Source organism: Acomys russatus, chromosome 15 (assembly GCF_903995435.1).
Source record: "Acomys russatus chromosome 15, mAcoRus1.1, whole genome shotgun sequence".
Classification (NCBI taxonomy): Eukaryota; Metazoa; Chordata; class Mammalia; order Rodentia; family Muridae; genus Acomys; species Acomys russatus.
In genome coordinates this window covers 40029600-40042991 of record NC_067151.1, presented here as the reverse complement: position 1 = coordinate 40042991, position 13392 = coordinate 40029600, and the positions used below count along the sequence as shown (strand labels likewise).

At 39.6% G+C, this 13392-nt stretch overlaps 1 protein-coding gene across 1 annotated transcript in view; it reads right to left on the bottom strand.

Moving 5' to 3' along the window:
- Nucleotides 1-8872: 8872 nt before the first annotated feature.
- Nucleotides 8873-13392, bottom strand: part of Gmps (guanine monophosphate synthase) — a 46001-nt gene continuing 41481 nt past the window's right edge. The window contains exons 14-16 of the mRNA XM_051157252.1: nucleotides 11349-11479; nucleotides 10127-10299; nucleotides 8873-9059 (exon numbers count right to left, since the gene is read on the bottom strand). Of these exons, the coding sequence (XP_051013209.1) occupies nucleotides 8958-9059; nucleotides 10127-10299; nucleotides 11349-11479 (406 nt within the window). The 3' untranslated portion in view covers nucleotides 8873-8957. The remainder of the gene's footprint in view (nucleotides 9060-10126; nucleotides 10300-11348; nucleotides 11480-13392) is intronic.

Genomic DNA, 13392 nt, shown 5'->3' with positions numbered 1-13392 from the left:
GTATTACATCTTGAAAGAGGTGCAGACCCTTTTACCAGGCAACTTTTCTCCAAAGCACTTTCTTCACAGATGCAATGGAAACCCATACAAGGCTGATGTACACTGGTAATGATATAGCTTTACCTGTCATCCTAGGACACAGAGTAACCTAAAGGTACACCATAGGGAGATTTTGAGTTATTATGGTCTAGTCACATGATGGAATGCAGCATCTTTTAGTTCTTGTTCCTAAGAAGAAAAGTATTCATTAGCAGCTGGGGAGATAGGAAGTAGTTATGAGCACACGTGCCCTTGCAGCGGACCTGGGTTAAAGTGCCAGCACACACATTATGTGGTTTATAACAGCTTTCAATTTCAGTTCCAAGGAACCTGACACCCTCTTTTGACTTAGCTGTCACCTATACGCACACAATGTACATAGTTTACACACATATTCACTATTATTTTTAGTTGCTCTTTAAAAATACAAAAGAAAAACCTCACAATGTGCATAAAGTTAACACATGTGAAGATACAGTCTAAGTTTCTAGAATTTACAAGTAGATTATAACTATCACTCACCTGCATGCTTCCGTCTTAAGTGTTAGAAGAAACATAAATTAGAAGGGAAAACCCCCTTGTCATACTACTTTAACTGGCCAATCGTTTTCATGATTCTCTGTTCATTTGTAGCCCCAGAGAGCACTCATACAATAGTGTTGGGTCAATGTGTGGTTTTTAACTTTCTCCATTATAGTTCTCTTATCCACGCTCAACAGCATGGGATTGGGGAGATGGGTCTGTGGCTAAAGCTGTTGCTATGCAAATCTGAGAACCAGAGTTTAGATCCGCAGCACTCACACAAAAGTGGGATAAGCATGCATGGCAGACAGCCTCTAGGCAGAAACAGGATCCCAAGAACAAACCAGCAAGCCACCCTAGACAAATCAGCTCTCAGTTGAAATGCAAGGCTGCCGTAATTTATAAAGTGGGGCATGGCTGAGGAAGATAACCAATACCAACCTCTGGTCATACTATAGGCACACGTGTACATGGACCTGCCCACCCATGCACACAAACACACCCACACAGACCCTCCATAAGATGGTATCTTATGTATGTATGTAAATATATATATATATATATATATATATATATTTAATGAACAAAATATACTAATGGAATTATTTTTTCTATTACATGTATGCTCCCTCAACTATTAACTCTCAACACATTTTGCATATGATACCATTATTAACAACAGTCACCTGGGCCACATTTCACCCCTTAATGGGCTCAGGTGTTTTCTTTGCTTGGAGGAAAATTCTAGACAGACTCTGTCACTATTTCTGAAAGAGGCCTGACTGCCTCCGCTCTAGAAGTTAAACAAGGCTGGGAGAGTGGGGAAAGCACAGCCACTGTCTTGATCCAGGAGTCTGGGCTATGCACATGTGATCAAACACTCAAATCATTTACACCAAAAATTTTCTCAACTGTTTGTCAGTTTGAATACGAAATGCCCCCTATAAACTCATTTCTGCTTCCCCAGATAGTGCTGCTGACTACAAAGGTTATGGAAGGAAGCGTTAGAAAGTGAGGCACAGCCTTAGGGAGTGGGTAACTGGGTGGGGGTGGTGCCTTGCATTCTGATCCTATTTTCTGTCCTCTACTTGCTTCCTGTCTGCTGTCACAATGTAGCTAACCATAAGACTACAAACTCCAGGCACTGAGTTCTGGTGTCAAGAGCTCCAGCCACTATACTTTCTCATGACACCGAAGTTTCGGCTCTGCCACCATGATGGACAGTCATTTGATTCTTCAGACAGGGTTTCACTGTGTAGTTTTGGGTGGCCTCAAACTCACTGTTTAATCCTACTCACTACGTAGCTCTGGATGTCCCTGTACTCAGAAAGGTTCGTTTACTTTCCTTTGCCTCCTGAGCATGTACTACCACACCCGGCTCATAAGGGACTCTAATCTGTAAGCTCAAATAAATTCTTTCTTCTCTATATGGTTTCTGGTCACAGTATTTTATGGCAAAAACAGAAAAGTAATTAATATGATAAAGTAAAAAAGTTGAAAAACTATCTAGACATTGAAACAGTTAACCTTGTTTCTGCAAGGGAATGGGTCAGAAATAAGGGCAGACAGGAATAATACGTTTTTCAATTAAGAGCTACAGCTAGCCGTTTCCAATTAATTTTTATTAAACATGTTTTCCTACGCTGGGTGTGGTGGTGCACACCTTTAATACCAGCACTTGGGAGGCAGAGGATCTCTGTGAGTTTGAGACCAGGCTGCCCTGGTCTACAAAGGAGTCATAAACAGCCAGGGCTACTAAAAAACAAACAGAACAGAAAAATGGTATTCAAGTTACTTAAAAAAAAAAAAAAAAAAAAAAAAGAGGCCATGAGTTTGAAAGAAAACATAGCAGAGGGTCTGAAGGGAGAAATGTTATAATCTCAAAAGAGAAACAAGTATATTGTTCTCTGGGGTGTTAGTTTCCCAGCTTCAGCCAGTTGTTCACTATGTAACTCTGAGTGTGCTGCTCTTGCAGAATTTGGTCCCCAACCCCTCACTGGTGGCTCACAACTCCGGTAACTCTAGCTCAAGGCTCTGATACCCCCAACTCCAAGGCACCTTTACATATTCACAAAAAGCCATGCGCATATACAGGGTTTTTAAATAAAATATTAAATTGGTAACCATCACATAAAATTGTGTGTTTTCACTCACAAGGAAAAGGGAAATAGTTAAAGTGATAGAAACCCCTAGTAGATCATACCATTCACCATCTTAGCTTTCTTTTTTTTTTTTTTTCCTTAAATTGCACTGTCTTAATTTTTCTATTTGTTTAAAAATTTCCAAGTTTTTAGATAAGCTGTTGAACAGATACTAAAGAAATGTTATGTGTGACTATAACTTTTGGTACTTCCCCAATTAAATGATATAAAAATAGGTCAATTTACTATGCCTTCACCACTTATAAACAGAAGCTGTATTAGAAAAAATCACAAGATGGAAATTTCTTGCACTTAGCTAAATATTTTTTTATTCCACAAACATTTTTCTTAGAGTAAATGAGAACCATTGTAATGTAACCACACAGACATCTTGACAAAAGGCTCTTGTGTTTTCTACTATTTTATATTGCCACATTAAGTGTGAATTTCTAAATGATTTTCACTAACATTGTTTAACTTAAAGGAAAAGTTAGTATATATGGCAGTGACGTATTGTCTAAAAGAATAGTAATGCAGGCACAGTGCTCAATTAAGACAAATTTAGTAAGGATTTAACGCACTAGCAAGGTTAGATAGGATCCCTAGACTCTTTTCTTACTATCTAATCTACATAAACTCTTTAATATAAGTCACAAGGAACAACAGCAACAAAACTTGCCCATGTTAAACAGTGTTTTTTTAATAGAGGACAGTTTTGATTTATAAACTTTTCAGATTTAAACTTAGAAATATTTTTCATTGTAAGCTGTGATAAAATAGCAAAAAACAAACGAACAAACAAAACCTCAAAATAAAGCTGAATTTGTTTTCTGAGTTAGCAGGTCATACAGGTCACTGATTTGAGCACTTTATCAGGCGAGGCGCCAAGGCTGTCAACAGACATTGTGTCTCTGCCCATGGTTCCCTCTAATCCTTTTTTACAGGAGATGGCTTTGCCCCATTTGTAACATAGTTCCAAACAAGCAGTGAACCCAGCGGTTATAATGTAGCTATGGATAAATGCTTGCACATCAGGCAAAACACACTGGGTGTGACTCACAGCACTATAAAATAGTAAGGGCAATCTACTTTTTGAGAAACTGAATAAAGACTTATGTAAAATGAATATCCAGAACATCATGTTTGTGGCTAATTTTAGAAACAAACATGCACACATACACAGATCTAACTGATCATTTAACTAAAAAGCAACCCAAAGATTTATGTCCCTGTCAACACTAGGTAAGATGTTGACATACTCCTGCACTCCTGAAGGAAGTTGATTAAGCTTAGTGTCCAAAATCTCTGATAATATATGCAATTTCTTAAGAATCTGAACATGTCCTCTCCTTTTTGCTCTCGCTTCCCATTTTGATAAACACCAAGACTTAAAAACAAATTATGAAATAATTTCGTCCATTATGTTTACTGAAGGCAGATGGGATTCTAGTCATTTCACATTAATTAAGCAAAGCGACTTTACAGTATTACTGCAGCATAAAAGACATGGCAGCATTCACTAACAATTACACAGCAGTTCACAAAATCTATACTATTCATTTCAATTAACAAAGTAGTACTTTATTAAAAAATATGCTCAGGATGTTTATACTCATTTTATTTAAATGTCAAGGTTGTAATAATCACAGGTGGATGTAAAGACAGAAACTACTCATGAATATGTTCTTCAAAGGTATGTGATTCTGCTGGATGACAGGCTCAGGATTCGCAACTCTCATTCTGGGGTTTCTGAATGTAATATGAAATAAACAAGCAGCCTCCCTAAGTCTTGTGACGTTACTAACTGTAAATAAGCCCAAAGCTGCCACAAGGTTCACAGAAAACAAAGATCATGATAGGTAAATTATAAGGGCACCATTAGATGACTCTAGTTGAGAGGTGTCTACAGCTAATAGCTAATAACCAAATGGCCCAGCCCCTGAAGTGTCTTCAGTTGGTGGAATAGCTTAGTCATAGCTCATGACATAGGCCATCTCACAACTGCAGGTGGCTCCCACACAAGGCAGACTTCTCCTTTAAGAGGAAATAAAACAGGAGCAGAAAGGAAGACAATGAAAAATTCCATGCAGTTCTACAGAGCTCAGCACAGTGTCGGTTGTGCTGCAGATTCCCTTCACTGGCTGGTCTACCTTCTGTGGAGCACAGATGCAGTCAGAGCCAAAAAGCTGGTCCCAAGGTCTGAGCTTAGCAAACGAAGATCTCAGCAAGACTCTCCAGCTTACGTCCCTCACGTGTTTCACTGAGACTTCAGCTCTAACAAGAGGCCAGGCATATCCCTCAATAGTAATTTCTTCTTGCCGAGTGCCTTAAAACGGCAATGCTAGGGTAGCCCCACACAACACACTAATTTAGTCACATCTGAGTTTTTTGTTCTTAATTCCTCAGGTGACAGCAACCAAGGCAGGGATCCGATTGAAAAGGTGATGGTTTCCATGGGACGTGACTCTTCTGTATATAGTATGTCTACTGTTGTAAGGTGGCATCTTGTCTTTCTGGGGACTCAGCTGGCTGTTAAATGTTCATAAACGCTAGAGCCTGGCTGAGGGCATACTACAATAGGATCCAGGTTCAATTCCCAATTATACCCTACGTAACACAAACAGAAATGCAGCTTCACAAAAGTCTTTACTGCGATGGAAGTCTGATGTGGTAAAAAAGTTTTCCTCTGCCGTTTGGCACAGCTACTTCAATCAATGCATTCTGAAGTTCAAAACATGCAACCTACACTCAGTTTCCAGTTAAATCTACACATGGGCCAATTAAAGTGTCCACCACTGAGGTAATAGTGAAGGCTTGCCTTCCAACATCACTCTGAAGATTTTCAGAGACAGAGTGGGGAGGATCATGCAAGAGAGCAGTGTAAAAGAAGCAGGGTCAGGACACTGGAGGTGAGAATGTTGGTACCATTTCTGAGAGGCAATAGGGCCTCCAGAACTCTTAAGAGACAATACTGTGATTGGTTGTACAGAGAACTTTAAAACCTACATCCATACAGAATCCTGAATCCATTCTTGCTCTGCTAACAGCTAATAATTATGCATACTGATTTGTTGTCTAAGCTGAAGCATTCTAACAGTTCTTCCACAAACATGTAGTAAAGAGCTCTCCCTGCAAACATTGTAATAAGCATTTTCATGAATCTTTAACGACCAAAGTTTGTTCTTCAACAGCGTAGCAGGTGAGAGGGAGAGGGAAAGAAAGAGGGGAATAGAGGGAGGGAAAGTTTAGTGTGTGTGGGGGGGGAGGGAGGGAGGGAGGGAGGGAGGGAGGGAAGGAGGGAAGGAGGGAGGGAGGGAGGGAGGGAGGGAGGGAGCGAGCATACAAACTATCCAGCTTTTCACTGTCTCCTGCTCTGCTTTTTCTTGTTTGTAACTAAGAATGCACTTAGGCATGTGGCTCGGTTGGTAGTATTTGCCAAACGTGCACATGATTCTGGGCTGAATCACTAGTAGTGCAGAGACTGGGTACAGGAGTATACACCTATAATCCCAGCACAAGGGAGGTGGGAGCAAGAGTCAGAGGTTCAAGGTCATCCTCAAATACATGCTGAGGCACATGTTTTCAAGGAGACAGAGAGAATCAGAGTGAATACTCAGGGTTAGGTTTGATGCTGGAACTTCTTAAAATGAGGCAAATACATTTAATATGACCTGTACAGGTTCACGCATCTACTTAATAGGAAACCAGTAAGATGGACAGTGTTGCCTGAATACCTTCTCTATATAGAACAGAATTCAGTTATTCACGGAAACAGTAGCTAAGTCCTAGTACGGTAAGGAAATCAACTTCCATGATTTTTGGTTGCATGCAGCGTCTCTAAGAGGAAGAGAGAAAACAGTATAATTTTGTCAATAAGATACATCTAAAAACTTTTCTTCAAAAGTTATGTCAGGCTGTTAAATCCAACGGAGCTGACCATTACTCATAGGCCCATTAAAACACAGCCAGAACTTATTTATTTGGTTTTTAAATTTTTCTGGTCTGCCAATTTTGGAATAAATTACATTTTCACTGATCTCACTTCCTCTAAAGAAATAAAACAGAACTGCATAGCTAAGTGTCCCAAATAACTAACAGAGTTAAGTCAAAACTGCCTAGGATATCAAGTGATAAATGCTACTATGCATGAAGCCCAAGCAAAAAGTAAACAGCCTGTAAGGCCATATGGCTTAGGGCTGGAATACACGAAATGGCAGAATGACTTCCTCCACGAAAACCTGGCAGTTGGTTCTTAGAGTCACTGGTAACCATTTCCAAGTTGAGCTTGTCTCCTTGACTGTAACTATGACTGTAAGTATTTTCAGTGGCTCAGATGAACTACTGTGATAGTGCCAAGTCAGCTATACAGTACAAGGCAAAATGACCACATAGGAAGATTGACAGTAAACATGAAAATAATCTCTCAGGTATGTTTTGGAGAAAAAAATTTTTCAGCATTAAGGATTACATAAACAGACACCCAAGAGAATGTATTATAAAAATACTAAGTACATTTTATCTCTAATCTGAGATGATATACCATCACTGTCCAGAATGCAAAGATTACAAATGAGGTTTTCCAAACGTGCACAATCACCTAACCAATTTTACATAGGCCGTGGCAGTGAGCAGTAAACCACAAAACAAACCTCAGTATAGGAACATCTTATATTCTTCCTAAATCCTGCTATTTACACCACATACTTTTTTTTTTTTTTGCAAGAACAAGAGGGTTGTTTTGTTTTGTTTTTTTTAATGTTGCCAAACACATTCTGACATGTCAGTAAGCATTTGTACTTGTCAGTTATCATTAAGGACTATCACAAATTTCAATCTGCTTAAATCTATCACATCCTCCTTTTACAAGTTCATCGGAAGAACTTTCTCACTGGGACAGACAATGAACACTTCACCTGTTGTAGAAGACAAACACTGGTTAAGGTACGGATGTCTGTTGTTACAGAGAGGTCATTCCTTCTCAGTTCAGCAGCAGTTTCAGGCTAGCCTCTAGTCTAGCCAGGAAGATGGTATGTGTCCTTTTGTTATCATTTAACACTGAATCCCAAACAGAAATTGGTACTTGAGTAATGGGGTGGGTGGGTGGGGGGGGGGGGGAATCGAAACAAGGCAACAGAGATTGCAAGTTGAGGTAAAAGCAGATGAGAAAAACATGGTAATGTTTCTTAGAATTTACTTTTTTACTACCTACCTTTTCAGGCTTGTATGACTGTCATAAAGAACCTGTAAGGACTGTTGGCAATGGCATCAAGTCCTGCACTGGTCTTGATTCTCTGCAGAAGCTAGTAGAAAGTGTTGGCAAATACCTTACATCAGTCAAGACTGCTGAGCAAGGAGTAATAAAGCTGTCTACAGACCAGACCTAGGGTGTCCTTTTATTGCTCTTTCCTAAGTAATAGAAACATTTCCTCTCCCACTTGGATGCTGTGGGCATGCCGAATGGCTCCTGCGACCTAGTCCTCTGACCAGGCAAACAAAAAGAACAAGTTCTCATCTTAACCTTTTCTGGGGAGAGTATCTGAGACCACCTTGGGGAGAGTGTTAGAACTCTTTCTACACAGCAAGGAGAAAGCTCCTTGCTTATAATAACAAGATGACAGTGAAAAGCATGGCATCTGTATAAAACATGGTTTGAAAGACTGACAGCATTCAGTTCCTTTTTGCCGTGGCTGTGACATTATAAAACTCTAAGTACTTCCATAATAAATTCCTGGTGTTCTATGTCTTTCAAGTATCTTATATTTTTACTTCCCTAGTATCCAGCCAAAAAAATGTCTAAACAGCATAGCTTTCTACAGCAATGAACAGGTCCTCCACACCCTTTGGAGAAATAAAATTACTTACAGGAAATTTCAGATTCTCCAAAGGGCACGCATAGTAAGTCATGCTGGTAATTAAAAGATGTTTTGTTTCTATCAGTTCCTAGACATGGGCAAGCAGACAGAAGCCACAGTCACCCATCATCATAGACACACATCGAGAATTCATACATAAGTCAGGCAAAAGCAAGAACCATCTGCCTGCGTGTGTGTACTGGTGCCTTGACTATGCGCCCGTACATGCTAACTCTTCATTCCCTCCTAGGCATCCTCAGCTCCGCACTTGAGCCATGTGCTGCTGCTATGAGAACTCAGATATGAAGTAGCTGCTTCAGGAACACTGTTCGCAGTACTGTATGTCATTAACAGTGGTTTCCAATGAGCCTCAACTGCACACGGTTCTTCAACAACGCGTTTATTACTCCCACTCAGTGGTTCCCGGGGGCTTTGATGTTAGGTCATACATAATTCTAGAAATTCCAGGAATCTTCTTGATCTCAGTGACCATCTTTAGCACCACCTGTTTACCAAAACAAAGATTACAATAAAAAGTGAGACGCCAAATGTTCAATAATCCTAAAGGGCTTATGTTTAACATCTGAAAACTAGAACATGATCTATTTTCGCTATTACTCTTCACATATAAGAGATGGCTCTGATTAAATTTAGGTTATTTCTCTCTACAGACACATGAGTTATGTCAGTCCTCTTCAGTGTCTGACATTGCTGTAGCATCTGAGCATGTCACTGCTATGTGTTAATACAATACTTCATAAATTATTTACAGAGTAACCCTACAACTCCAACACTACCAAAATGTTACAAGAAGCACTCTAATAACCTTTGTCAAGGACAGCTTGATCACCTGACTGCCTTGAAGATTTGACAGATTTGGCCATAAGAAAAGCAGATGCTAAACATTCCCTAACCAGCCATGCCTTGCCTGAACATCACATCGGGTGGTGCATTAGAGAAGAGCTCCACTAAGCATAGTCTTAGTTCAACCTCTCACCTGCTGCTGTATAAATAACTCTTTTGGCATTTCATTTTGTCAAAAAAAAGATGGAATTGTACAGCTCAGTTGCTACAGTGTTTGCCTAGCCTATCTCCTATTGGACAAAACCCTGGGTTCAATCTCAAGCACTGTGGCACATGCCTAGAATCCCAGCAGTTGGGAGAAGGCAGGAAGATCAGAAGCTCAAAATCATCCTCAGGAAGAGATTCGAGAACATCCTAGGATACACAAGACTCCATCTTCAAAAGATAACTGTAATTGTTGATACATCAAATTTCATTCTCCACTCCTAGGAGTGTGTCCTTTATAAGAGAAAACTACTAATAGTAAGTAAAACAGGAGAGCTAAGTCACATCTGGAAGTTGTATTAGATTTCAAATCCCTCTCAGCTACACTACAGTAAATAATAAGTGGAGACAGAAAAGAAAATTGAGTGAAACTACCTTATAAACAAAGAACAAATCCTAGAAATACAAATTGTGTGTGTGTGTGTGTGTGTGTATGTGTGATATATATATATCATATTTGAGGGATTGATACACTTGTATATTAGAAAATGTAACAAAAATTACCTCAACAGGAATCTCATTGCCAGGTGTTGCAGGTATACCAGTCATGAAGTCACTCGTAATAAAGGTTCGGATAACCACAGATCTCTGGCATGAAGGCTGCTTCTGAAGTGGATCTCGGTCGAAATGTAACGGGGTCAAAATCACTGGCATCTGGCTGATTTTCCCAGCATATCCTAGAGAAAGAAACATGTAGTGCTCATCACCATACAGTGGAAAAGTAACCTGGCTCAAGGAAATCCTAGCAAAGACCCTCTAGTACCGCTCCTTCTTCCTATTGTATTACCACTTGCATGCAGGCACTCAACACACTAAATTCAAGTACTTCTTCAGCACTGAAAATGGATGCAACAGAATTTTATGCAGATGTGGTAGCTCATATCTGTACTCTCAGCACATGGAAGGCTACGACAAGGTCTCAAATGTGAGAGCTACTCAAACTATATACTGAAAGCCCATCACAAAAGAAAACAAAAAAACCATAAGTGAAAGAATATTTTGTCCACAACAATGAGAGGCATAAAGGGTGAGTCAACTTTTATTATTCAAAGTAGTTACATATTCTATACTACAAACCCTGATCACCAGCAAACTTTTCCCAGGGGAAATACAAGGATAGGTTTCTATAAACTTCTGGTCAAATTTGCTCTCCGTAAAACCAAGCTTTAAGTGTTTTAGAGGCATCTGATTTAAGGTTTATTTTAGATCCATCAACACTAAACTGTCAATCAATGGAACTACAACACCAGCATCTAACACATGGATCCTCCCATGAGGTGTACCACAGTCTTCTTGTGCTCATGGGGCTAGCTAGCTCTTCAGCATTAGACTTCAGGGTCATTTTTCAATAGCAAAATCATCAACAATTTTAAAAAAAAAACCAAAACCCTGAAAATGTTGAAAACACAACAGAAAGTACACCATGACAAGAACACTTGTCTACAAACTGAAACAACAAAAGCGTTTCTGTAGTCCACCTCAGCTGCTGTGAACACAAGATCAGCTATGCCCATTTTTTTGTTACTCTAAGTGTCTATAAATAGACACAATGATTAAATTAATTTTATTTTTAAAATTAACATTATGGAACTTCCCATAAAAAATGCAAAAGCTACATCATATTGCTAGAAATTATTAAGGCAAAACTTCTTTTAAAAAATGAAAAACAAGCAAACAAACAAACATGTTATCCGGTGTGGGATGATAAACAGAATGAGCCACTTACCAGACTCCCTGAGAATGTTATGGGCCTCAAAATCAGCTTGGCGTAAAGTGCTGAGCACCCCTGTTGTCAAAAAAGTTGGAGTAACATCTGTAGGAGGCTCTTTAACTGGTGGGCCAAAGATATAGACAACTCTAGATGGAAACAGGCCAGAGAAAGCATACTACTGTGAGAAACTGTATTCAGGACTTTGGTCCGCCTCGGTACAATTCGGGGTGACATTTTCCCATGGATTTGGAAATCTGGCTCTCACAACTCTCTCCTTATCTTACACATACCAGCTCCTCCAAGTTAACACTAACAGGTGCATTTCAAGTTTCTCTACAAACTAAAAACCAAAGAAGTCTCAAGCAACTCTTGATTAAGCAAATAATATTAATGAAAGAAATTGTAAAGACACAACTACGAAATAACAGTTAATTAGCAATTCTGACACTAAATAAATGAATTTTTTTCATAAGTGTTAAACATCCTTTATTTGATAATACGCATACCACATATAATATTTAGTACTTTATCTGAGCGCGTAAGCCACACTGAATTGCCCTTCTGTAAGTAAAAGGAAACACTCTGAATTCAGGGAGTGCTAAGTAAACTGGCATAGTCCAGAACAACAGAAGCAGCTGCTGCCTGTTCTTTAACCTGTGCCGGGCTAGTGATCACCAACAGACACGGGGAGCCCTGCTTGGTTCTGAGACAGTGAGACTCCCCAGTGGCTACTAAGCATTTTGTCATAACCAATGATATCCTCTAAGTATTAATCTATCTCTGGGAAGAGGTGAGTACTAGCAGGTAAGTCTAGCCTTACCGTACAAAGAGAAGCAATGACAGTATTTATGGAAGTAAAACTGCTACTTTGAGAGATCATACTCACTTTACTACAGGCCAATTTTACTTAAATCTGGACTGTCAAAAAAAAAAAACTTTCTGTAAGCTTTTCATGATATTAATTGAATCCTGATATACAAATTACATTATAGTAAACATTAAAAGACATGCCATACTTGTTCTGTAATAAACAGACAGTGGTTTTACTCATTAGTAGCCTTTTTAAAGATAAGCTATTAAGTCTGCATTTTCACCCTCCTTAATTTCAGCAGAGGCCATTCTTGGTCCATAGATGCACTGCTGAGATTCTCAAAATTCTCTAGCAGTGTATCATTCCTCCCTGCTGTGTTTTGTTGGCATCTATGTGAGAGAAGGCAGTGGCCTGACATGTCTTCCTAACCAAGCACACTATGGAAATTCAATCTAGTTGTAAGCTTTCATCCTTTTTCCACAGCGCAGCACCAGCCATGTCTGAACAAAAACTGTTCTTGCCTTTCTCAGCACTATCCAATTTTAATTTGATTTCCAATAATTAACACTATCACAAAACATCACTGCTCCAAAGCAGTACACTAGTTCTCTATCCCAAAGACACACCAATTAACTGTTGTCTTAGTTAGGGATCTACTGCTGCGATAAAACACCATGACTAACGGCAACTTGAGGAGGAAAGGGTTTGTTTCTTATACTTCCAGGCAACAGTCTATCATCAAAGGAAGTCAGGGCAGGAACTTAAGCAGAGAAAAGGCCTGAAGTCCATACGTGATGCAGAGACCATATGCTACTTCCCAGCTTGCTCTCACGGCTTGCTCAGTCGGCTTTCCTATAGCACCCAGGACCATCAGCCCTGGGGTAGCCCCGCCCTCAATGGACGGGGCAATCCCATATCAATCATTAATTTTAAAAACGCACTATAGGCTTGCCTACAGTCTAGTTGTGTCAAGTTGATACAAAACGAGCCAGCACAGCTGTCTTTGACTTTTGGGGATGCATGTGTGCCACATCACATGTGTGGAGGTTAGAGGGTAACCTGTCGGCGTTCCTCCTCTCCTTTTGCCCAGAGGGTTCCAGGGATCACACCCAGGTCATTAGGTTTAGTGGCGAGTACCTGTTTCTGCTGAGCTATTGAGCTAGTCCCCCAAATTTTATCCCTTTAAATATTTTTCTTAAATAAACAAATTACATTGTGATAAAGGATCAAATTATAGGATATTAGGTA